This window comes from Acanthopagrus latus, chromosome 21 (genome assembly GCF_904848185.1).
Source record: "Acanthopagrus latus isolate v.2019 chromosome 21, fAcaLat1.1, whole genome shotgun sequence".
Classification (NCBI taxonomy): Eukaryota; Metazoa; Chordata; class Actinopteri; order Spariformes; family Sparidae; genus Acanthopagrus; species Acanthopagrus latus.
Window position 1 is genome coordinate 18,058,666 of NC_051059.1, and position 25,555 is coordinate 18,084,220.

Genomic DNA, 25,555 nt, shown 5'->3' on the forward strand with positions numbered 1-25,555 from the left:
AAATAGTTTGATGAATACAAGGGAGCTGAGATCAGATGCATGAGTTAGACGCCATGTAAGAGAGTCCCAAGTCACCAAAGAGCAGAGGTAAGTGTTTACCAGCAGGATCTTTTTCTCTATTCCAGGAAGGTATTAGCGCACAACCCAAAGCTGTTTCCCATTCATGTGGTTAGACACACACTCATTTGGGACAATGCCCAGTGAACCATGGCCTTTAAAGTAACACCACTGGAGCAGTGGAGTACCGAGTGCCTTTCCCAAGGGCGCAAAGATTGCAAAGAGATGCTCAAAATGAGGATTCCAGGAACTAAAATGGTGTGCTGTGCCTTCATGAAAATCATACGTCTCCTCTGATAGCATTTGTGTGCTAGCAGCCCAGCTAGGTGATGTCATTGCTGTTGCTTTTCCACTATGACTCAAGGGGGACGTCTCCGGCCTTGGGGAGGATGCTTCAGAGACAGGAGAGCAAGCAATATTCAAATCTGTGCTTAGACGGTAGAAGCAGGAAAATAAATGTCAGCGGAGAAGCACCGCGGCTGAGGGGTCCTGAGGCACTGCTCGTCCGATTATGCTCTTATGTAAGGGGAGTTTGTTGCATAATCAAAACGCTGAATCCCCGTGATTTCCACATGAGTGGTCCTCAGGTGTGACCTGGCGTGCTCAGAGCCGCGCAGCATCAAAGCAAAAGGAGGCAGCATCGCTTCTCCGCAAAAAAAAAAAAATAATCAAGGACTCATTAAAAGTTAGAAGCGTGGACTGCTGGGCAGCGAGCAGCAGGACTGCTCCAGGGTGTTTACTCACATCAGGGAACCAAACAGCTGAGGTGGAACTTGCTGTAACTAGAGAGGAGGAACACATCCTCCGGCCATTACTCTCCTGCCTTACGGGTTGCATCACATGAGGCTCAGACAGGATGGGGGAAGGGGGAGGGAGGGGTGCATGATGGTGTTTGGAGAAATTTGAAAGCAGGCAAGGAGGGATCCTGGGATTGTTTCAAGATTATCTCAATTTAACTGTAAGATTAGTGGAAGTGATACTGGCCTTGTCAGCTGCTGTCAGCCGGGTCCAAGGTTTATCTGCCCGCCTGTCATAATCCTGGGCATCTGACACCTCCACGTAGTCACTGAATCGGATGAGAATTTTGGCCTGTCTCAGCTCCTCTACCGTAGGCCTCTGGCTCAGCTGGAACAAGAGCAGAAAAACAGAGTTAAAGAAAAGACAACCAGGAAATGCACTGATACTCTCCATCTTGGTGAGCAACTTGTTAGAACCACATATATTCCAACTCTTTACAGAAACGTGAACAGTCAGTATTTCTCATGTAGGTTCATCAGACTAACTCAACTCAACCTAACTGATAAGTGTACAGCTGACAGCATGGTCTACACTCAGACACAACTCCTGATCTGAATAAATACAAATAAGAAGGCTAAGTTTTCATCTTTAGGCTCTGGTCAGGTGTGAAGTTGGAAACATACAGCACATTTCTTTTTTTTTTTTAACTCTAAACATCTGTATCCACCGACTAAAAAGCAGGGTTAGTCACGCGATACTCTATACTACATTTGTGTTATCTATTTTACATTAACCTTCATGTATACACAGTATGTATCTTAAAAACACAAATATGGCAACAGTGAACTTCCTACACTCTGTACCATAAGGCATGTGATGCTAAAAATTAAATACTTCAACAGCTGTGAGATTGTTTTGCTTTGAACAGCATGTCTGCAGGTGAGCAGGAAGTGCTATAATCTAACTGAAAGTGATGGGAACATGCTCAACACCTCCCTATGGGGTCCAAGGATTTTGGCAGCCAAAATGCTGAGGGACCAAGGGCAACGAGGGCGTTGTTGTCTCCTGGAGGAGACCTGAGAACTACAGCAACACGTCCGTAACACACGAGACTCTTGACTTCTCGCTACAGATGAGTCACTGTCACAGCGTTTGTTTATGCCCGGCCAACAATTTACCCCCTCGGAAGATCACAGACCAAATGTGGGTTTGCACCTTCGGAGCTATTTCGGACTCACCTTTCGTGTTAGCCTCCGTTTGATCTCCCGCTTCTCCTCCATTTCCTCTTGCTCATTGCGAGCTGCAGAGAACGAGAGGTTGAGTGTTACGCCGCCAGTTCAGACACATGCAAATAGAAAAAATGTTTGGAAATCACTGAAAGGGTAACACACACACACACCATTTGCATAATATGGCTCATTACGCTCCCACTAAATTGGGTAAGTTTTCTTATATCCTAAAACATTTTCCATCCTTGGCTGTTTAATACTGTTAGGGATGAGTATCGGGGGAGAATGATCGCTTTGTTCCTTTCAAGTTGTCCCAGGGCTTGTTAGTCCGTGTTTACGATCAAGTGATTGGCCTATTTAAGGATTAAGGACAAAATGCTGATCACGTTGAGGTCTTGCATCTCTTTAAAAAAAAATCAAAAATCATCCACGTCTTGTTCTGTAAGTCATTTAACAGAGACACCGAGGCTCAGAGGAGCACGTTAAAAGGCGAGACGAGAGCAAACAAGATGCATGCTGGGACACTGCTCCTGTTTGCAAAGGCCTCAGCAGTCAAAACTGAATTTGTGCCCGTGCTGAACGCTCACTGTATATATAGTACTATTCCCATTTTTTCGGTTTCCAGACGGTTAACTCTCCTGAACATAGAGCCTGTTTGTTTAACCTTGTCACTGTATGTGCAAGATCGACGCTGAGGACATGACTTGTCATTCGTCGCCTTTGTGTTTTTCTCTGCCAATCACGCAGGAGGCCTCTAGGAGCGCAGGGGACCGCTGGTAAATCAGCCTTTGATGTGAGAGAGCCGCAGAGTCCCAGGCAACAGAGCTGCTTCTCTCTGATACTGCATGTGTTTTGAGCTGAGGAACCAGTCTCCCTCGACGTGACTCCTCGGGGAGCCCCGCCGCCTGCCCGCATGCATGCCTCGGATGAAACGGCAGACCGAGGACGAATAAAAAAAAAAAAAAAAAAAAAAAAAAAGAGAGAGGAGAGGAGGAGGAGAGGCGCTCGCTACTAGCTCTCACAAAACTGGGCCCCCACAAAGCACCAGGCTGCACTATGTGAAGCCTGCATGCAATGACGGCTGCTGCAAATATTGAGTCATGCTTTGCTGCAGTGTATTTAACGTACAGTTAGAGAGGGCGTCTGAGTTGTTTTATCACTGTGCCATATGTTTTTTAAAAGGGGCAGCTCACCATAAAGTCAAAAATTCATGGATTTCCTCTTGCTTGTAGCGCCATTTATGTTTTGCGATTTTTCTGGCGTCGGCTGCTGATTATTTGGAGATCAGCCATGGACATGCCGAACTTCCCTCGGATATAATGGAACTAGATGGCTTGTGGGGTTCAAAGGTTCTCAAAGAATAAATAAACAGCAGTGTTTCCTTCCAGAAATGATGACGCGTTTACTCAGGATGATCCACAGATCTTGTTGCGAGCAGTCTCGGCTAGGAACTATTTTCTTTACATATCACCATGCGTGCATCTACTCATGGACGAGACGCTTGCTAACTAACCAAACTAAGCTGGCTAACAGCTACAGCACAGCCGAGGAGGACGCCATTAATGTTTACATCCCACTCTGTCATGAGCACGCTTCCCTTCTGTAAGGTGATACGTTGGTGGCTGTAGTTTGGTAGAGAGACAACAGTTCCTACGTGAAACTGCCCACAACAAAAAAGGTCTGTGGATTGTCTTGAGTAACTAGGTCATGATTTCCGTAAAAAGAGACATTATTGTTGAGTTTTTTTCAAAATGTATTTTTTTGGGCGCTCTGACCACCACAAGCCAGGCGCCATCTGGCTCTATTAGATCTGAGAGAAAGCAGATCACTCTGCAGCTGATATCTCCAAAAGTCAAACAAACAATCTAGATGGATGATTAGTACCACACGTAAGATGAAAAATATGCATTTTTGATTTTGGTGTGAACCCTCCAGCTGATAGATTATGTTGAGACACTCACGTTTGAGGATGTTCCTCTGCTCCAGCTCCTCTGCTGTGGGTCTCTGACTCAAGCGCCTGGAAGAAAACATGCATCTGTGGTCAGCGCATAATCACAGGAGCTAGGTCGGCATGGCAACACTGAATCAATATGATGGGGGGGGGGAATAAAAGCTGAAGTTCCTCATGCAAATCAACCTGCTTTACATGTAATAGCATGTAATCATCAGCTGTCACAGTTCAGAGGAATATCTGTGCAAGTTCTTCTTCAGTGATACATGTAGTGATGAGTAGCTGAGAGGGAAAAAAAAGCTGCGCAGTTTCTACATTTTGCCCAGTTTTCACTCTGCAGCGCTGACAGCAACTGCCAGCAAGGTTATCTTATTGACATTTTGTCTCACAGCATGGGCACCATCACAACTGACAACTCTCGACTTAAGAGTAAACTGTAACGCGTTAGTCCCAAACCAAATTAAATATACATAAATTCAACGTTTCCTTACTTTAGCTTGAGTACAACTTATTTATGAGCAACATACTTATGTTTTTTTTTTCCCCCACTGAATCTTATATAAGCCCTTCTCCTTTTGATAGCTTGACAGGTGAACTTCACGACAAAGTTTGCTCAGCCATGATCACCAGTCCCTCTCCTCTAATTGAGAACCTGCATAATAATACCTTGGTGCAATGCAGGGGGAGAAGGCCAGTAAAAAGGCCTATTTCCTGAAGACTCAGCTTTCATCCGATGCTGAATAAGGCAAAGGAGATTATGACACCATCACACAGCAACTGAAAGGTTTTCAGCAGCCAAGACAGCTAAAATAAACCGAGCACACACAAAAGACACATGGAACAAGACAGTCAGACGCTGTCACACCATTTGAAGAGATACATTTTGCACAGATTATCTCCAATTTCCTCAATGTATAAGTGGCTGAAATGACTAAAGCACCCAAAGGCAATCTCTGAAAGGTCACTCTAAGTGCTCTCAACTAGGGGACTCTTATTATAGCACTGTGTCAGGACCCTGCGGCGGTGGGCCTAACTGTAGGCGCTGGATCAATGATTGCCTCCATCTCGTTAGACGTGACAGCCATCTGAAGCCGCTCAGCCCTGTGAGCTACTGTACGCAGGCCTAGGCCTGTGCTCGGAGTGCCTTGTCTCGTCTCCTCTCGTGTCACTTTCTTCTCCCACCGGAGGGGAAAAAAGTCAAGAAACTGGATCTCAGACTGGAGCTCCACGCCTCTCAGTGTGGCCCGAGCATTATATCAGCATCGCGCCAGCCAAAACGCAGCTGCCATAAGCAAACGCGCACAGACTAGGCTGCAAACATCCATAAGGATGCTCCTCACCCAATAATTTCTGTCACAGCCAGGTTTATTTAAAGCTCTCTCATTATCGGCTAAGTGCTTGTCTGCCTGGTCTGCGCAATTTGACGATGAGAGACTTGAGAGTAATGAGATTATATAAAAGAGTTACACAAGGTTTAATGAAGTGGCTAATGTGAAGAAAGATTTGTTTGTAGCTGCACTAATCAAGATGTATTAACATAAGAATCAAATAACTTTGGCTGCGTTCCAAATTGCATGCCTTTTATCTTTAGTACATACCGCTGCTGCGCTCACAAAGTACAAACGCGCCTTAAGCTTTCATGTCCCCCTTGCTCCTACATCCTAAGTCCACTTTGAGGTAAATAGAAAAAGAATACAGTTTGTAATGCAACTAACGAGCTGCCATCCGTCTGTGCGCTCCAGGCGGCTCGTTAAATGTGACGCAACTTCTGCTGCGCTATGGATTGTGGGCCAGAATTGCCTGGAAAGCACTGCGAACATCCTGTGTGTACCGTGAAAAGGTGTCAATCGTAAGAATGAAACTTAAACAGCACCAACAAAGAATTGTCAAAACAGTACAATTTTTAGGTTAGCAGTTTATTGTCTTTCAGCTTTTTGTTTTGGTGTTGTGGCCCACGAGTCTCTCAGCATCCTCATTATCAGCAGCAGCAAGCAGCTGTTTTCAGCAGCTAACAGACAAGACAGAGTTAGAGACTAGCTAGAAAATATAACGGAACCTTTTGCATCTAAAGAGTCAGATAGTTTTGGCAGTGATTGGTGGAGACCAAAACAAAGCTTAAAGGAGAGTCAGGTTTGGAGTCTATTTGAGAGCCGTCTAAATCAGCACTCTTTTTTTTAATCTGTCTTTGCCAAGTGTGCAAGTGTTAAACAACCTAAAGCAACATTAGGTTAAAATAATATCTTCAAAATCATTTTGATGCTACAGTGTCTTGTAATCGTATGAATGGCGTCTCTGTCTCAGCCACTTTACTTCAAGATGCAAGTTTCCAACACATAACATTATGAGGTAATGACTTTTTTCTGTAGTTTGCATTTTTAGTAGCCATCTCCCTCTTCTTCAAGATGTTAGGATCACTAACACTAAGCCAAAGACGCAGCAGTGTTTGTCAACTTTCTCAAGGGTGAAGGCTGAAAACTCTTCCATTCAGTTTCCAACCTTGAGATAAGGGCTCTCCGGAGGTTTTTCCCAGTGAATCAGGTCAACACAAGAAGGTCGGCCTGTCCTCGAATGGCATTACCATAATCAATTCTGATTGGCCTCGCAACAACAACATTACAGGACACAATGCTGCTGGCAAAAAATAAAAAAATAAAACCATGAAATTAGGAATTACGCATCAGATGACACCGTGCAAAGGACGCTGTTCGGGAACATGACGACTAAGCAGGCAGGCCTTCTGGGAACACGCCGCTGTGTTCCAATCACAGTGGGGAACAGTGACTTGTTTGCCAATGTCTCTAGATAATACTCCATCCCTTCCCCTTGCAACTATATTTCCCACGCCTCGCATCTGATCATCCTATCTGGGTTTTTCACTTTTTACCCATATGCTTGACGGTCGCTTCCTCTCTCGACACATCATTACAACCCACCCCCTTTCATTCAGACGGGCGAGTCGTGTTAGAAAAGACAGGGATGAAAGCGAATGAGGCCTGCGGGGGAGAAAACGTTACGTTGTTTGATCTGTTCAGTTACTAGGACTCGCATTCATGATCTCAACGCATGTACACAAATTCCTGCGATTTGTACGCACTGCACCAGTGTACAGCGTGTGTGTAAACTGCTGGTATGAAGTGGATTGCTTGCTTGCGTGGTGCTGCTGTGTGGAGGAGTCGGGTGGAGATAGTTTGGCACATGCATCACCGTGGTGATTCAGTCAGCGAGGGAGGAAGTCAGGCAGGAGGAAGAAAGAGGAGAGCGAGAGAGAGAGAGAGAGAGAGTGAGTGAGAGAAGACAAGAGAAGAGAGAAGGGGGGGGCTGATGCATCGTTGAAATTAGGTCAGCTCCATTTTCAGAGCCCTCATTTTAACGAAATAAAGCGTTTATCCTTATCGCATGTTGAGAAGGAAGAAATGAAAGGATATAAAAGTGTTTTGATAGAAAAAAAAGGCTCATATTTGCTTTCGGCTTTGGATTGAGTCACAGTCCCTATCAGCCAGGATATTGGCCCGTCATCGGCCCAAAGTAAGTCAAGACGCTCGATTTTGTCTGAGGGGCGTCTGTGTCGTTTTCTCTGCAGCTGATGTCAAGTTTGCCACAGCATCATCAAGCAGGTTTATTGAAAACACTGGGGCACCATGAATGTTGCATGTATGCATGTATTCGAGGTTTAAAAATGTATCGCGCGCAACCTGTCTCACCTTGTGAGTTTGGTGCCTATCTGCTGCCTCGACTCCAGTCTCTCCTCATCCGTCTGCATGGGCAGGATGTTTTTCTCCTCCAGCTCTCTTTTGGATGGACGATTGCTCAGCTTGATGGCCAGAGAGTCTTTCCTCAGCACCTTCTGGGCCAGGGAACCTGAACGTTAAACATCACATCAAGACATGAGAGGAGCCGCAGGCATGAAGCGCAGACCCAGGGCCTCATTTACAGGAATGTCTTCAGTCTGCTGTAGGTCTCAGTGGGTTCAATTAGATTATAACTTGGATCTAAATCACGCAAACAAAAGAAACAAAGATGACATTTTAAAAGAAATAAATTCTTACTTAAATGTTGTCATGGTACCCTTAACATCACCATTAATTAGTCGCTATTTCACAAATATTAGTAGCGTAAATCCTTTTTGTAACCAGAAACACACACACGTCTCGCTCGAGGAGAGATCTTGAGGTAAGCTGTTAGGTGTTGCCTCGTCCTGATTGTCAAAATCAGTTAAAATGTCAGCTAAGGCTTTGGAAACACATTCTTGCAGGCGGTTCCTCCAGGTGAACCCCAAACTCCTCTCTCCAACTCCGACTCCTCTTTCCACTAAAGTCTTCCCGCAACAACTCACCCTCAACCAGGATTTCAGAGCGAGACGAGCAAGAAGAAGAGGATCCTGCCCTTCAACAAAAGTCTTATCTCTGAAGGAAACCTTTCTGTAATGTTGTCAGACCCCAGGAGTAAAAACCTTGGTGGATGGAGTCGCCCCGATGGATTTGGTCGCAGCCATTGTGGCTGTGTCGTGCCTTCTAAGTGAGGCAATCCCAAACTTTTGATATGAACAGATCCTTTAAAATACCAGAATTCACCTTTAAGTGTCAAACTTCCAGCAAGTTAGTGAGCGCTAACACAGAATATGCATTTAAAGCAAAGTTATGGTTAATATGGTTACACTAATTCGACACAACCCTTATGATCCGAACTATGGTGATCTTACTGTGATCTTATGTTCTGTACAACATAAATAATGTTTACCCGCAATGTTTCCTGTACCTTTAAGCACTCTTCACACTCTCTCAATGCCCCTTAGAGTCGTGCTGTGGCATATTAAAAACAACCCCATCACGCATGGCCAATCACAACCTTTAAAAACCCTCCGACACGCTCCCATGTGGAGACGGTGTCTAAGACGCGGACGCCTTTGCACAGTTCAGCGGCTTTGCAAAGGGAGTCGCGAGTGAAGAGCCGTTTCCGCGGCTGACAGCGTGATGCTGGACACACTTCTGTGAACATCGTTTTGAAGGTCAAGTTACATCTCAGTTCAAAGAGCCTTTGGGTGGAGCCTGCAGTACTGTCGATCAGGATTAGTCGAGCAAATGTGTTGACACATCTGTAAACATGACCGATAAAGCAGGCGAAGACAGTTCTCCTGCCAACGCACACTATTACTTTTTGGCACTCTCCTCAACCTGCCTTTGTCTTCTACCTTCAACAAGTAGATCAGAGAAATCTCACAGTCTCTGTTGATACATTAAAGCATCTTTTTTTGCTTTAACAACTCCGCACTAAACTTTCTCTTTACTCTCGCAACGGATTCCTCAAGGTCACTCACTCGTAAATATCGAGTCGTCATCTTCGTCGTCCTCGTCGTCCTCGTCGTCCACGTCGTCCTCGTCCTTGTACATGCTGGGCAGGTCTTCGTAATCGGACTCGTTGGGCATGTTCTCCTTGTCGTCCTCATAGTCGATGATCACGGACGGCACTTCTCTTCTGTCCAGGGGAGCACACTGACCGACACCGTGCAGTGCAGAGCTGGCGGATTGAAAGGGGACAAAATCATGGGTCAATACTTATGGCCACATACCGTTTGGCCTACATAAGAGGCTGAGCCTGCCCTTCCCCCGAACAGTGAAGGCAAAAAAGAAATCGCATTTACATTTTTCAGGCTCCGGCTCTACACTACTGCAATGTCTCTGAAACAATAACCCTCATAAACCTCAATCCAGAAGAGGGATTTAAAACAATAAAGGGGGATTCTGGTGAACAGTACAATGATAGCTCGGTGGGATTTTAATCCATGTATAGAGGGAGAGGAGATGTATAACTCCAGCTAAACGAAAGTGGAGCACAAAGAATACACACCAACTACAATTTTGTGCAGTCCTACGCAAAGCCATGCAGTCCTCTGAACTACACGGAGGAAGAGGAGTAAAAGATTATACAAGGTCTATAATTCAAAAATAAGGTGACAAAAAAAAAACTCTCAGGAGCACAGAAATCACACGCCAGTGCAAAACTGGAGACATATTTGATAGATTTGATTAATCACAGTCTAGTTGGAGCCTCTTATGATGAGCCACTGTTACGTAACCATTATCAAGCTTTCAGACTAATTGTGAGAGATGTCGGGACCATTACTTCCTTATCCGTGCCCAAATGACTCTGGTGAAAAAGAGATCCTAATGTAAGCGCTTACATAATGTCCAATCCGCCGCTATCCTGTCCCTTTTTTTTTTCTCCTCCAAAACACGAAGAAAACGCAGCTCTTGTAAAGAGCAGCTGGTCATGTTATGTCAGGCCAACTGCTGGAGGGACGCCTACTCCGCGCGCCTGTGCCCACACATACACACAGTTACTTCAAAAAAATTAGGCCATGTTGGCCTGTGAGGCAGTGTGCCGATTTAGACCTGTACACCAGCGCTACGTGGCAGGACGTGACCTCAATAACACCAGGATGTGTTTGAGAGCCGACACCAAAGTACAACCTAATAAACAGGACGCCCTAAGCCAGTTATGTTTTGTTTTTTTTTGTTGTTTTCTGTAATTACTCAGATTTGTGCTGTTTTGATGGTTGAATTTCATGCTATCAAATGATAGGAAAAGTTGTTTTTTTTTTTTTAAAGGAAACTTGTCACCCGCACACTATGGGCCAATCAGTAGAAAGGAAGGTTCTGTTTATCAGTTATAGGCACATTTTGTAATGACTGTTAGCAACACAGATGGATTTTATGGGAAGGTTACCCAGTAGGGGTGTCGCCGATAATCCTGCGCCTCTTAAATCTATTTTGTTTACCTTCTTTTCTGCTTTGTTATAGCAGATGTCGGTAATGCACCTTTACACTGGTTGCGAATCGCCATGCAATGTAAAGGGAAGGAGTAACAAACCCTACACGCGTACAACAAATGTTATTCATTAAATAAAAACGCATAATATGAATTTGACCGAAAACAAATGTCCCTCATTTGGACGTGATTTTGCACAGCAGGAGTGAATAAATGAGTGCAGCATTGGATGCCAGTTTAAGGACTGGAAATACATAACTGAGGTGATTCACAATGGCTTCAACCAAGACTGTGAGTCTTCGGGACATTGGCAAAATTGTTATATCCTCGCGTTCTGATAATTTCAGTTTTTTTTTTTTTAATGTTTCTCACATTTTGCACCTTTGCCAGATGACATGAAACCATCACACATTTCATTCCCCAAACCGATCCAAGACATAATGTGGTGTAAAGACAGAAAAATGGAGGCTGATCTATAATCCCTCCCTGCTGTCACTGGAGGACAATCAGATTTAATGACCAGAGCACCGACGGATACTGACCTTTCAAACCTCTGCATGGAGAGCGCCAGGGTTTTATTGAGCTCCTCGATGATACGGCTGGGAGCGTGCAAACTGCCGTACTGGAGCTGCAGCGGGTGACCGTGGCTCTGGTGGAGACTGGATAGACCGGCGAGCTGGGAGGGCAGCAGGGTGCCGTGGTGGAGGGACATGCCCTGGGAAGGGGCGCACTTTTGGGAGAGCCCGCTGAGGGGATTGGGGGATGGAGAGGGGGATGAGTCCAGCCCCCCTTGAGGCACACAAATCATAACTTTCTTGGGAGGCAGAGGTGGAGAGTGCTTTCCCCCGGGCATACAGGGCAACTTCATCGGCTGGCAAGAATCTAGGGAGAAATGAAATCAAGTATAACTGGACAGAATGACAGATTACTAAACATTTTCCACTTGTGGTGTGGGCCATATTCTACACTTCGCTGGGGCAGACAGATAAACAACTCTCATGGACGCTCGGGCATCAGTGCAGAGTGGCGGGAATTAGGCCAGGGTAATGCCACTTCCCCTCTGACTGACAGATTGACAGTGACAGAGAGAGCTCAGCTGACCTCTCCTCGGGAGAATTTAATGAGACTACTCTAATCCTTTGCACATGTGTGGCAGCGCAGGTAGGGTTTAAAGCAACAGCCGCCATGACTCATTTACCGAAACAAGCTCTCTGTATTTACTGTGTGAGATTCACTGAGGTGGTGAAATGAATAGCAGTAGGGTACATTGGTTTTGGAAAAAGGGAAAATGAAGTGTAAAGTGTGACTTCACCCACTGGATTGCGGACTGTGTTTTCAAGCCTGGAGTTTGGCGTTAAAGGCAGTCGCCATTTTGTTTTGTTTTTTTGGACTCAATAGTATCGTATTTGGATGAGAAGGTGGGTGCGGGGATGATATCCTGACAGGATGTGATTGCAAAGCTGAGGACACGCTGTGGCAGCTTCTTGTCAATCACAAGGTAGTTAAGCCCTAAAGCAAACAAGCATTTATCGTCCATTTTTTCCATATAAAGTGCACAAATTTCTAAGTTACAAAATTATGCTCTACTGAAGAAGACTAGCATTTGAGACCATAGAGTCATTAGGAAGTCGTTTACTGAGACAATAAATCAAGCAAGAGGTAGGACCATTTTTTCGTAGGCTTATTTTTGCAACCAGTGGAGTCATCCCCCACTTTAGGCACTTCCACAGATGCTTTGGAAAAATGATGCGATCCAGCATGAACTAAGACCACTGACCTGTGCTATGGTTTGGGATCCTAGAGAAAGGCTTTGGAGGGAGCGCAGGAGGCTGTTTGTGGTACAGCGGCGGCTTGGCGGGGGTATCCTGAAGGTCACCTGGGTAGGTGACAGATTTCTTGGTGGACAGGACCATCGATGATTTGATAGAGTGCTCCTGAGTGCCGACTCCGCTGTCCATTGAGGAGCGGAACTCAACCGTCGCTAAAAACACACACACACAAGAAAAAAGATTAACAATCAATATCGAAAATTGCTGCACGAGAAAAGACACTTCCAAGAAGACAGTTCTAACAAAGTTTGAAATGAACTCGGGGTGTTGAGTCTTTGTGACAAAGGCTGGTTGGGGATTCAGGAGGCTAAGACTGTTTAACTACCCAGGAGTCTTTTATCAGCACAAACCAGACCGAGGAACGGTGTCAGCCGTGCCGTGTGACAGAACTTTTGCTTTTTTAATTCTTTCAGAGCGCCGAGCCATTTGATGGTTTTTGCATGATCACATTTTCAGGCTGACAGTGCAATTCACAATGCTGCTCACATATTCTGACAAACAATGCTTTTTTTTGGGGGGTCGCTCTCCCCCATTCCCAGCTGTCATTTTGACTTTACAATTTGACGAGCAAGGTTAGTCTCTTGATTTTTAACATTCAGGAAGTCTTTCAAAGGATTCTTTTGCTGTTTCTCGAAGATATTCAAGTAAAATGTCTCTATTGTAATCAGATGGTCATTTTGAAGCATCTCCAAGAGAAAAGATCTGATTGTATCTTTAAATTCATTTATAGAGACGGTGACTGGCACATTCGTATGAGGGTTTGGCTGGTGTGTGCAACATTAAATCCAGGCACACAGAGTGCCAGTCAAAGACAGCATCCAGTTTTAAGCCAATTACAATAAAGCAGCCAATCAGATGAAAGGTTGGCACATTTTTCTTTTCTTTTCTTTTAAATGCATTTCTATTTTTGTCCACACGCATCCATTTCCCTTTATAGCATCCTGGAGCTGAACAAGCTTTGTTGCATATCTATCCATCAGAGGGACGTCAGTGCTGATAAAACAACACAGTTTTCACGGATGTTTTTTTTTTTTTAAATAATGAAACTAGGTTGTCACTGGGCAGGAGAATTGAGAACACACCTCTTCCCTATTAATATGCCTTCCAGGAGTGGCATAGCTTTCGTGTAAAATACATGGCAGAAAACTATTTAATCTATCACTTCTTACCATGAGCTCAAGGTTCACATAATAAGCCACGGAGAAGTGGCTCGTTCTTGATTTAGGTCAGTTTGTTTTCAGCTCCGACTCCAACGAGGTTTTCTCATTTCTGAACACTGAGCAGAGGGCTAAATGTTTTAAAAACAATAAAATATGAAAAATCATATCTCCTCATTTGACCTGTTCACATCTTGGCGAGAGTCGATGGACTTTCTCGGCTTCAGCAACTTTGTGTTTCATGTCCCGAGGCATCGGGCACCCTGCTGTCCGACTCGAATACACTCACTAGCTTTGAGTAAGGCACATCAAATCAAGATCAAAGACTTTATAAAACCCTACAAAATTTCTATAATGAAAGATTATATCTCGAGATGCCCCGTGCCAAATCTTGAAGAGTGCACTTCAGAGACTACTGATTAATGAGGAGATGAATGACTGAAGACCTTCCAATTCAGTGCACCACGTCTGCCCCCTCCCCTCCCCTCCCCTCCCCTCTTCTCGCACTTTCCATTAAAACCCGAGACAGTTTCCAGCTCCATTTGATTCGGACTGTGACCGTGTGACATCAGCTCACCTTTTTCAAAGATTTCCTTCAGCACCCCTCGCTTGATCAACTCGTCTCTGCTCTGCCGCATGGACATCTTCCTCTCCAAAGCTGAGGGGGAGAAAGAAGAACTGTTAGCAACACACAAAATATAAACCGAAAAGATTGTCACAATCTAGGAGTCCATTCAAGGCTTTAGATTGCAGACAGCAGAGCATGGCGATGAAAAAAAGAAAAATCCCAGTTTTTCCTGGTGATTCTAACATTAGTTTTTTGTTGAAAACACAAGAACTGGCTAATGAAACTGAAGCAGGCATTAAAAACTAACCACTAATCCTTTTCCTGTCTGTGGCACTCAGCCCCAAACCTTTGTGTTCCAAACAAGAGACAAACCTTTTTTAAAAGGTCATTTCATTTTTAAAAGATATTTGTTTGAAATAGCTGGGAAGTGTAGTTCAAGCACAACTGAAATAAATGTTGCATTCTGTGGGGACTGTTTTGAGCTGCGTATCGATACACATTTGTTGGTCTACTCAGTCGGTGTTTATGGCAGCGGAATGGTGCATGTGGCACCAAATGCAGTTTTTTCCCCACTGATTCACATGTGCATGAGGTATAACATTGGTCTTGCTGTGCATGTATTTGTACAGTGAGGGGTAAATGTTTTGGGTCTTTTACATGTTATATAAAATCAGAACAAAGCTACCTCACTTGACAAAACCGCAGTGTTATAATCCTTGATTTTATTGTTAGGATAATCTGTGACTTCTCCTCTGAACACCTAAAGCTGAACAACAGGGTCTTGATTAACAAAAAGACATAAAAAGGACAGAGGAGATATTCAAACAACACCACTTCTCATAGTACTGCATTATGCACAAGAAAACTATGTCCCATAGCTACTGCTTGCTTCTATTTTTAGCTTCGGAAAGTTGAGGCACTTAACATCTCCTATCAGAGGGCTGCACAAAGGCGGTTCAAAACCATGTTAGTGATTTCAAAATCCACCCCTGCATGGAAACCAATTAAGAATGTGAAATGAGGATCAGGCAGCGAAACACTCGAGCACGCTGCGCAGGAATGTCCCTGCAGGCCTCCGTAGCTCCTGCTTAAGATCACAGATTGTGCCATGTGTGCTTTACATATGACCCAGGAGTCTTGTCCCAGCTCCATCAGAAGGCGCTGCGCCTAATGTTAATACGTCCTCGCTGCGGATTCATGAAAATACTGGGCGGCTTGACCTCCATTTTCTTTGCCTTTAGTCACAGCACAGCGGATTTCAAAAACCGACTGCTGAGAATCCAAAATTTAAAAAAAAACACAAATGAGAGTCACACAAATGTCAGACGGCGAGGCCTCCGGGGCAGGAATTTTGGACACTCTGTGCCTCAGTGTTCGAAAAAAAATACCCGAGCAGAGCACGTTATCGTCAACAGTACGCTCCGTTATGAGCTCCTCCAGGATACCAGATGTTCAATATCACTCCACACTTCAAAAGTGTTTTTTTTTTTTTTTTTTTTTTGAGGAGAGGCTCGTTTAAGATCAGCTCCAAGCCAGAATTAGTTAGGCAGCGAAAACGTTTATTTTTGGAAAAGACGTGACCAAAATATCATCAGTGTGTCACCCAACGAATCCTCCCCACCGGAGCTCAGCGACGTGGCAAATTGCAAAGGGAGAAATGAAAGGAAAACTGTGCCGTCTGCAAGATGCTACTTGGGATGCTAATCCTAGCAGCTCCCGTCACAATAAAAATGACTTTTTCTCCTACAGGGGCAGCAAAATTCAACATGAGGTCAGGCATATCAGGGGGATAATAAACAGACTTATCAAAGAGTTGACCCGGAATATAGAGGAATTTCTGCAGCCTGTTCACCAAATTTGTTTTTCCCAAAGCACTGCGGGCCTCGTCGCACGCTTCACTTATCTGTACCTGTGCATGTTCAAACTTCATTAATATTTAGAAACTGAAGAGGTTTCTATTAATAATTTCTGCAAGGTGAGATAAAAAATAAAGCATGTAGCGCTCCGTCGACTTTAACAAAATTCCCACAACCCCCTTTCAAAAACAGGTATAATATGTAACGTTTACACCTTTAAACAACAATGACTAAATCGTTGTTGGAAATGTTTAGAATACAAAAACACAACACAACAAATGCTGAAAACCGGAGAAATCGAAATATGTTTTTCAAGGCGATGGTGCATTAAATTTGACCCGTCAATGGCGTCACGTCCCCTTCACCTCCCGCTGGTTGCTCTAACTTCCTGGGACTAAACATGATGTGAATGAAGCTTTAAAACGTCACCTTGTTGGAGAACAGCTCTGCCTTGAGCCACATCAGATTTGTTGGATAGTAAAGAAGACAAAAAACACCCATGATCACCACACTGTTTCAAGACGTCGTCAAACTTTTGTCCCTTGTTTTCACTGATTTGTTAGAGAGGCCTAGCCTTAGAAAATTACATCCTGTGCTTTTAAATAAGAGGCCATGTCTACTGTTCATATCTGAGAATTTGGCTTGATCTTTGTGTCTGAAAGAAAAACACCTGAACACATCTCACAATAACTCTTACATTTTCTATCTGTATCTGTCTCTATTCACCTATTTTTCAACAAAAACTTCATTCTGGCACTAGGAATCATCCATATAGTCAATCTCAGTTACAGGTTATTAAAAAAAAAAAAAGAAAGAAAGAAAAAAAAAGCCCCATCAGTCCTTTGCTTGACACAATGTTCATCAAATTGACAAATGCCTTTAAAAATCATCAGCACCAACTCTTCGCCAGAGAGGGAAAGCCCAGAGCTTAAGGTTGATGCTGGGCCGGCATTGCTCTAATATGTTCAGGGATTATACTGCTGTTTCATCCAAAATGAAAAGTAATTACTCAAAGCTTTATGACATAACTGCTATGCCACGGGATGTGCTCAGTTACGTAATACCATTAAGTCAAAGGCCTCTGCGAAGATATGTATTCAGATTTGACTCGTAAAACAAAAGAGGCAAGAAAGCTAGAACTGGAGAGAGAAGTTGCCGCACTGGCCGAGAACCAAGCCAGGAGTTAAATCACTTGCTGGTCTTGCAAAAAAAAATATTTTGTTTAATATTTGATGAACCCATTAATAGTGTGCAGTGAGAACCAGTGGAATTTCAGGAAAATCAGGAAGTTTCTGTGAAGATCATTAAAAAAAAAACAAAAAAAACAGCCGGTCACAGCAAATATTTCATACCAAACTATGTTCCTGAATATGGTCGATTGCGTCGACAGAGAGACAAATCATCAGCGGTCAGTTTGCACCGTAATCAGTCATTTGTGTCGATTTGATTGGATGACTGCCAAGCTCGCTGACATACAGTCCTGTATTGTTTTCTGATTTATTTTGATCTGCCACAAAAGACAAAAATCAATCAGATGTGAGTAAATGTGAAAGATCCCACACTACATTAGGACAGGAAGACAACGTTACCAACATGTATTCATCCTTTACTGACCCTCTGATTTATGGTGACTTATTTAACATTCTTTGTCTGTCACAATAAAATAATGTGTGTCCTCTCTGGGATGCAGTAAAGATAACTGTTTCTTTACAAGTCATTCCAATTTGTTTTAGTGCAGTTTGAGTTTTAATGGCAAAGTTTTAAGAATATTTTGATCATTTTCGGGATAATATTGTGCATTACAACAATGCCGGACAGGATAAATGTTTGTATCGTCTCATGCCTACTTCAGAAATCGACTTATAAGCATTCAGTTATATAAGCGGCATGTCACCATTCTCAAAATAAATGATTCAAAGCCACAATTCATTTGGTCACAAATGGATTCCGTTTTTGATCTAAACATTTTATGTTCTGTCATTTAGATTTTTTTGTTTTCACAACAACTTGAGTTTATCCTTGCTACCTTTTGCATGTTTGTTATAGTTAAGTTGAATAAATAAAAAAAAATAGATTCTCGAGTTCAACAAAAAAAAAAGAAAGAAATTAAGTTTGCCACTAAATTCGGTTTCTCAAATCTGTCCCGAGTGACCCCCCTCTTCATCTCAAACAAATCAATAAGGGATCTCTGAAAAGGGAAAAAAAAAAAAACATATCCGACCAGATTTATAGAGTGTATTTCTGTGGATGCATGCAAGGAAGCACAGGTGTTGATCTCTCAAAAAACATCTCTGGACTTGGACCAAACATTTTGAGCCGATATAGAAACATACAGCTGAGACACATCAATTGAATCGTCAAACAAACTTGATTGTCGGTTCATCAATACCGAGGAACGAAATCTTTCATGCAGGAGTATGAAAGGCACATAGCGTCCTTCAAAATCGCCTGAAATACCAACCGAGGTTCTATTTTGGACAGTCCGCCGCGGCCCGAGCGGTGTCCAACAGTCCAGCCGCTCTGTCTGCTCCGAGATGAGAAGATTAGACGCTCATCAGGGAGACGCAGCTGAGAGCATATTAAATGAAACTGGCATATCTGAGTACAGCCTGTATTGATCTGAGAACACTACGCTTAGTTTTTTTAGAGAGAATATATTCCACTGCGAAGTGACCCAGATAGTCAGAACACATCCTACCAACCCCGAGGCTCAGGAGCTCAAAGTGGAGGCTTTTACCGAGGCAAGTCTCTCAGCCGGCGCCTCACAAAGAAAAAACTGCTTTAAAACTTTCATGGAGCCTTTTATCAACGAGCGGCTCAAGCCTTCAGACTCGGCCGTCAGAAACTCGGATTAGGCTAAACGAGACCTTGACGCACTCAAAAGAATTCGGCAGGTTTGTGATGCGAGCGCGTTTTTACTCTTCATCCAGAATATATTGTGATTTCGTTCGAATTAACAGCGATGAACAGTGAGAAGGGAGCATTAGACGACTGCTGTTCGCAAGGAAATCCGACTAATTGGATTAGAAATAAAAGGAGATAACATCAGACTAACACATGCGTGTTGTCTTTTGATGAATCGCCGCCTAGTGAGATCTCTTTGCGATACGAGCTCGCTGGGAGAATGCACCGAGCACGATAAGGCAGCACGATAAGACATCCATCTGTCATGGCCCTCTTCCCTCCTTCCTTCCTTCCTTCCTTCCTTCCTTCCTGAGGTGAAGAGTACAGTCCCCCTGAGCTGGCCTTCATCTGCTTAATATCACGACACATTCATAATCCTCCACTGTGCCCGGTGTCTAATTATCTACGACAACATCTGCATGCCCAGTGGCTGGTCTGCTCCCTGCTGACACTGGAAACATAATCAACAGCGAGACAACTGCAGAGACGAGAAGACCGAAAAACGCAGCGGCAGAAAAAAAAACAAAAACCGTCCAGGACTGTAGCAGTGCGACAGGAACAGCGACCGCACAATAACCCCTCAACTTTGTCTCACACGTGTAAGCAACAGGTCGACAAACCGGCCAATGAGATCTCAAGTCGCCAGCTGTCACAGCACAAGCACAATAAATCAAGTCGAAGACGTTTTTTTTTTTTTTTTTTTTTTTTAATTATGTGACGGCAGTTCTCTTATATCGGCTAAAACGAGGTCACCCCATTCCAGGCTTTAGGATAAACAGGCCGCCATCTTAGCGTCGACGAATGTAAATGAGGACAAAATGCACCACAGCACGCGGATGTTCAATTTATCTGACAAACGACAAATCAATAGCGAGGCTACAGGTCGGCCAAAGTCGATACGGTTTCCTAGATTAGGTGAACAGAGCCGCCATCGCAACAACCTGCAAGTTAGAGGAGGACTAAAAGTATGTGAATATTTACAGCGTGCTTTATTTCTGGGAAATGATTCTGAAAGTGAGTTAACAACAATGAAACACTCTCAAAATGAACAGTCTTACTCCTTAGATCTGGATTGTTGTACTCAGATTTAGGATTAAACCACTACACACTTCACTGTTGTTAGCTTCTCAGGCCTACAACAGGGTGAATTAGGCATTCTAGCAGGTGATCTTCATGTGTTGGTGTTGTTCCTAAAACATCATAATTAACGTTGTCCCAGAACCGTCGTTTCAGCCCGACCGATGCTGCTGCGGTGATGTCGTAGCTTCTTGTGAGTCATGCTGGCGTTGTTCCCGGAACGTCATGATTAATGTCACTCTAGGATCGTCTCCAGTCCACCCCTGGAGCAAGCTGTTCTGGCCCAGTGAGTTACCAATAGGAACATATTATTAAACCTAATGAGGATAATAATATGTTCACTCAAAGTCCACTCATTATTTTCGGTTTTCTGTTGCCGGTTGATTAGGTTAAGGGAACACAAATACCTGGTTATGTTTATGTCTAGTTGAGGGAGCCCATTAGAAACACATGGATGCGTCTCCAAGCCTTCCTCGGAGTGGCACAAATAGACCTTTTCTCCACATTAAACACATGTTTCAAAGACTAACTTCGCCACGCTCGTATTTTTCAGTGCCTTTTGCCCCAAGTCCCCAAGCTATGACATTACGAAAACATAACTGGCTAGTTGCGGTAAAGGTCCTGGACTACGGACTCATAAAATATGGTTTCACATATTTTTTTATCTTTTTTGAAAGTATTGGCCACCTGTTGAATTCATACACAAAACAAATATGGAGCAGCATATCACCAGAGCAGCCATTAACTGTTGCCAACTTTAGCTGCTGTTAGCTAGTCAGCTCAGTTAGCCGTGCAGCTAGCAGTCCGGACCTGGAACTCGGAGCAGAGGAGTTTTTGACAGGGAATGGGCTAGCTGGTTAGCATGCTAGACATGCTTTGCAACACCATACACAGAAGTCAAACCATCAAAACTGATCAATTCGGTTGATTTTAGTGAAGTTTTGAATGTTTCAAAAGCATCCATACCATCATTAGAGCAATGTTAATCTGTTTCTAGGCCACTTGGAAGTCCAAAAGATGAGCATCACACACAAATGACATGTTATGTTCTTATAAAGCTAAAAGGGTTAATGTTAAAATGCTAACTGCCAATTTCCACATCCAGGTATTCCAGAGCTTTGGCTTTCATTTCTGACCTGACAAAAACTCCAATAGTTGTTCTTCACACTCATTTTTTGTCTCCACCAAATTCTAAGGGAAATATTTGGCTCGATGATAACCAAATGCGAGAGCTTCGTTGATGAACACAAATTGCCGGCTGGGGAAGACGTTGATGAAAGAGTAGAGCAAAACAGCCCATAAAACCAAATCATTAAGTGACATCATTATTCGCACAAACACATCTGTGGTCATTTGAGCCATCGTTTACATGAGAGTGTTTTTCTTTTTTAGAGCGGCTTTAAATCTCCATTTAAACTGCAGTGCTCCATGTGCTGACCGCTACGCTTCAGAAATCCCTGAGCCACTTTCTGTCATTCGAATTTACTGCACTGGATCACACTTGCGTGCCCTCCACTCTTCCCCTGCTGGCTTTATTCGAGACATGAGGTTCATCCCTCTGGCAGAAATTGATGTGACAGTGTGTGTGCAGCTGTCGTGGCGTCACTGCAGCTCAGGGAACCTGCCTGAACAACGGCGCTACTTGCAAGATCGCGCATCACCTACGTACAGCTCGAAACGACGCAGAAATTCCGCTTCCACGATGACATACAGCCGGTACGCTGGTCGGTCGTAATCCGCCAGCATGCTGCTATCAAAAGGGATTGAATAGAACAATAGTAGTGGCAGAATTATTTGGTGACAGCAGCATTATGCGTCCCAAACAAAAGCGATGAAGAGAGCGTTTTCAGTCAACTCCTCTGTGCATTAATACCATTGTAAGAGCGAGGAAAAAAAAGAAAAGAAAAAAAAAAAAGGCCTTTTGTTGTTCAGCTCTTGATTGTTGTCCTTCCCCACATCAGGGGAGATGGCGTTATCACAGAGCATGCTTGAATGTACCAAAGAGTCGTTTCATCAAGTATGCACTCACTATAAATGAAGCATTTAAGATGAAACACAGATTTCATCAGCACTTTTGTGCAGATGAGAAAAAAAAACCACTTAGTCCAGAGAGACTGCTGAAGAGCTACCGGGACCATGTTGGGGCAGAAAAACAAACCAAACAGCACTCTGGGAAGAATAACAGTCAAAGCCTGTAGCTGAGAGACCTAAAAGTCAAATGTTTTGTGCTGGTGTAAAGTGATGAAGACATCACATCAGCGCCTGTGATCACATGGCAGTCACAGCGTCACGCGATCGAATCAGACAGAGACTGGTTAACTCAGCAGGCTGACACCTGACACATGTAAATTCGACAAGGCCGCGAAATCAGAACATCCTGCTCAGACCGGTTACAGGTCGTCGCCGTTTGCTTGCTCTCTACAAAAGCAAGAATTCTGCCTCCAACCACGCAGAGACGCAGTCTGAGAACGTGCCTCCTCCCGTCAGCCGGGCTGACAGCAGAATTCAGGATGTGTCAGCCGAGGAGAAATAAATACAGCCACATCTGAAGAGAGCATGTCCTTCACTCGCCCCTGACAACGCTGAGCTGCAGGATCAAAGGAACTCTAAAGAGACCTCAAAACATGAAACTCCGACGCTGCACTTTTGCTGAATCAATTTGCTGCAATTTCAATCACCCTGGAGACTGAAATTCCTTTTTTTTTTTTTCTTTTGGCCAAAAGGATACATACTGAATTTCTTTCCACAACCAGATGGGGTATAAAAATGACAAGAGCCATGGTTGTTTATGATACCTGTGGCGCCTGCATGTGTTTGTTTTTTTTTTTTTTTTTTAAATATTAACATACTGCAGAATTAAGAGAAAAATGTACCTGCAGAGGTCTGCTTGAACTTCTCGCTCTTCTTCTTCCTCCATTTCCACGGCTTGAGGAGGCGTCCCAGGGTGGCGAATTTGCTCCGACGGCGGATGGGTGGAGTGTGGGTGCCGGAGAGCACGGACTCAGAGCGCATGGCGGCCAGCCTCTCTACTTCCTCGGCTGCAAGGGAACAAAAATAAATAAATAAATAAATGTATAAAAACAGGGTCTAGCTTGGGTGAGGATGCAGAGGTGGTGATATTTTGGTTATCGGACAGGAGAGCTTGTAGTGAATGCAGCAGACGCTCTTGCTCACAGAGATCCAAGCGAGCGAGGCTCCATGCCAAGTGGCCTCCTGAATTCCCTCGTAACTGGACGGAGGTTGGGAGAAGATAAACAAACCTGCACATCAGATAGCATTACGGAGGATACGCTCCCCGAGTCTTGACAGTTTGAAGCTGCATCACACTGAGCGCTCAGCATTAGCTTGCCAAAACACACTAAACAGACTGATAAGCACCTCATTAAGGAGGAATCTTTCTACTCCTCATCAAATATTCATGAGGGCCGGCCCCTTTTTTAGTCCTCTACGTGCCGCTGGATATCAAAAGCAAAGCATTTTTATTCCAACACAATCAATTAGAGGAATATCGTGAGTATGTCTGGAAGATGCTGTAATCCAGGGCTACAAACAGCCCCACTTACATAAACTAGACAGCAAAATATGCCCATGTGATTAGCAAAAAAAAAAGAAAAACTAAGGAGATGATAGATGTTTGATGATAAAGCGGTATTTTAACGGAAATCACTGACTCAAGACAAGACTTGTGAAACAGATCTTGAAGCTGTGATCGATGCTAGCAGCAGAGCAACTTAGATGCGCCTTCTGTAACTTCTTCAGTCTTCTCGCCACAAAATTGATAGAACAGACGTTTAAAGTTAAACTCTCGCCAAAATGCAACCGAGGCTTTATTTGTGAATGTATATGAGTAAAACCTTCGCGTAAATGCACAATTACAACAAAAGAGTCACTTTTAAGATTCACCATAGTTTCGTTTTTGGGCAAGCTAATTGTCATCAGAGTGCAGGGGCACTTTTACGCTAGCATCAAAATCGCTATTTTTGAAACACTAAGAAGGCTCGACACATGGCAGACAAAAAGTGTCGATCCCCGAGTGCGACCAAACAGGTAGGAGGTCCACCATTACTCTCCTTCCTGTTAGATCGCGCTCGGGAGTCGACACTTTTTGTCTGCCATGACAGCGACGCACCGGAGATGCTACTGCTAACGCAAATTAATTTAAAAAACCCTTCTTTTTAGCAAACTCTGTGCACACAAACAATGTTCTCAATGCTCATGTTCGTGTGTAGAGACCCTGGTGATGCTACGAGCAAAGTTTCATGTTGTGTCGAGCCTTCTTAGTGTTTTATAAATAGAGATTTTGATGCTAGCGTAGGAGTGCCCATGCACTCCATTGAAAATTAACTTGCCCAAGAACAAAACTAAATTAAATCTTAGAAGTGCCTCTTTCATCGCAATTATGCATTTACACAAAGGTTTGACTCATATGCATTCACAAATAAAGCCTAGGGTGCCTTTTGGCGTGTTTCACTTTAAGAAACAGACTCCGACTCAAAACAGTCCAACAGCTGAATCCAACTATCTCGCAAAAACAAAGGATTTGTGGGTAAGGGCATGTCACCCGGATATTACACCCCGGCCATGCTGAGATATTTCAATCACGTGTAGATGATTTGTGCAGCCTCAACACAAATGTTTCAGGCAGCCGCTGGTTTTTCCTTCGCCGCCGTGCAGTTTGACAACTTGCAGCGACTCAAAACTCGCTCGAGATGAGTAATCCTTCATGTCTGCTTTTATTTTTGTCAACCTTGCATCATCATTTCCTCGAGTTGCACAGTCTTGCATTGCCAGACGTGAAGGCCCTCGCGGGATTGACGATAGCGCCGCACTGACAACAACGAGAGCAGACACATCGCCTCACTCAGACAGGTTCAAGTCTCTGGACGCCGACGGCTGGCTGTAAAGCCAGAAGATAATCACATTGAAGAAGGTTTAATCTGAAAATTTTAGCCTTTACTCTTATCAAAACAGTTGGTTCATTACATTTATATAGTTGACTGGTAATCAATTAATCATTGGAGCTCTAAAAAAAAAAAAAAAAAAAGCATATGTAATTTGTTTCAAAGTATTAAAATAACAAAAATGTGTGGTCCTTTAAATGTGAGCATGCAGCGCTGAAAAGCGACAGAAACTCCAAAAAGGACGAGTGTTCATGACTAAACCCGACTGTAGCCTGGACGTGCGAGCTGACCTCGAGGACCGCCCGTCACTCGTCAGTGTCACCACATTGCATCAGATCATCACCCGTGACGTGCTGTCAGGGGAATGTGCTGGTTTTGCTAGTTTTTAAATAATGACATCATCATCCATGGAGGTCTGCCAGGGTAGACTATCACTTCACAAGGGCCCAGCCGCCTCCCCTCACCCCCGCCCCCCCCCCCACCCCAGGGCGACGGGACGGCATGAGACATAATGTGACAGTAA

At 43.9% G+C, this 25,555-nt stretch overlaps 1 protein-coding gene across 2 annotated transcripts in view; it reads right to left on the reverse strand.

Moving 5' to 3' along the window:
- The window catches only part of LOC119011916 (phosphatase and actin regulator 1-like), an 82,835-nt gene that overhangs the window by 4,071 nt on the left and 53,209 nt on the right, over positions 1-25,555 (reverse strand). For both annotated transcript variants that reach the window (XM_037085385.1, XM_037085384.1), the window contains exons 2-10: positions 23,005-23,169; positions 14,304-14,384; positions 12,518-12,721; positions 11,283-11,622; positions 9,290-9,489; positions 7,677-7,833; positions 3,986-4,041; positions 2,034-2,095; positions 1,042-1,182 (exon numbers count right to left, since the gene is read on the reverse strand). In XM_037085385.1, coding sequence (XP_036941280.1) covers positions 1,042-1,182; positions 2,034-2,095; positions 3,986-4,041; positions 7,677-7,833; positions 9,290-9,489; positions 11,283-11,622; positions 12,518-12,721; positions 14,304-14,384; positions 23,005-23,169 — 1,406 coding nt within the window. The remainder of the gene's footprint in view (positions 1-1,041; positions 1,183-2,033; positions 2,096-3,985; positions 4,042-7,676; positions 7,834-9,289; positions 9,490-11,282; positions 11,623-12,517; positions 12,722-14,303; positions 14,385-23,004; positions 23,170-25,555) is intronic.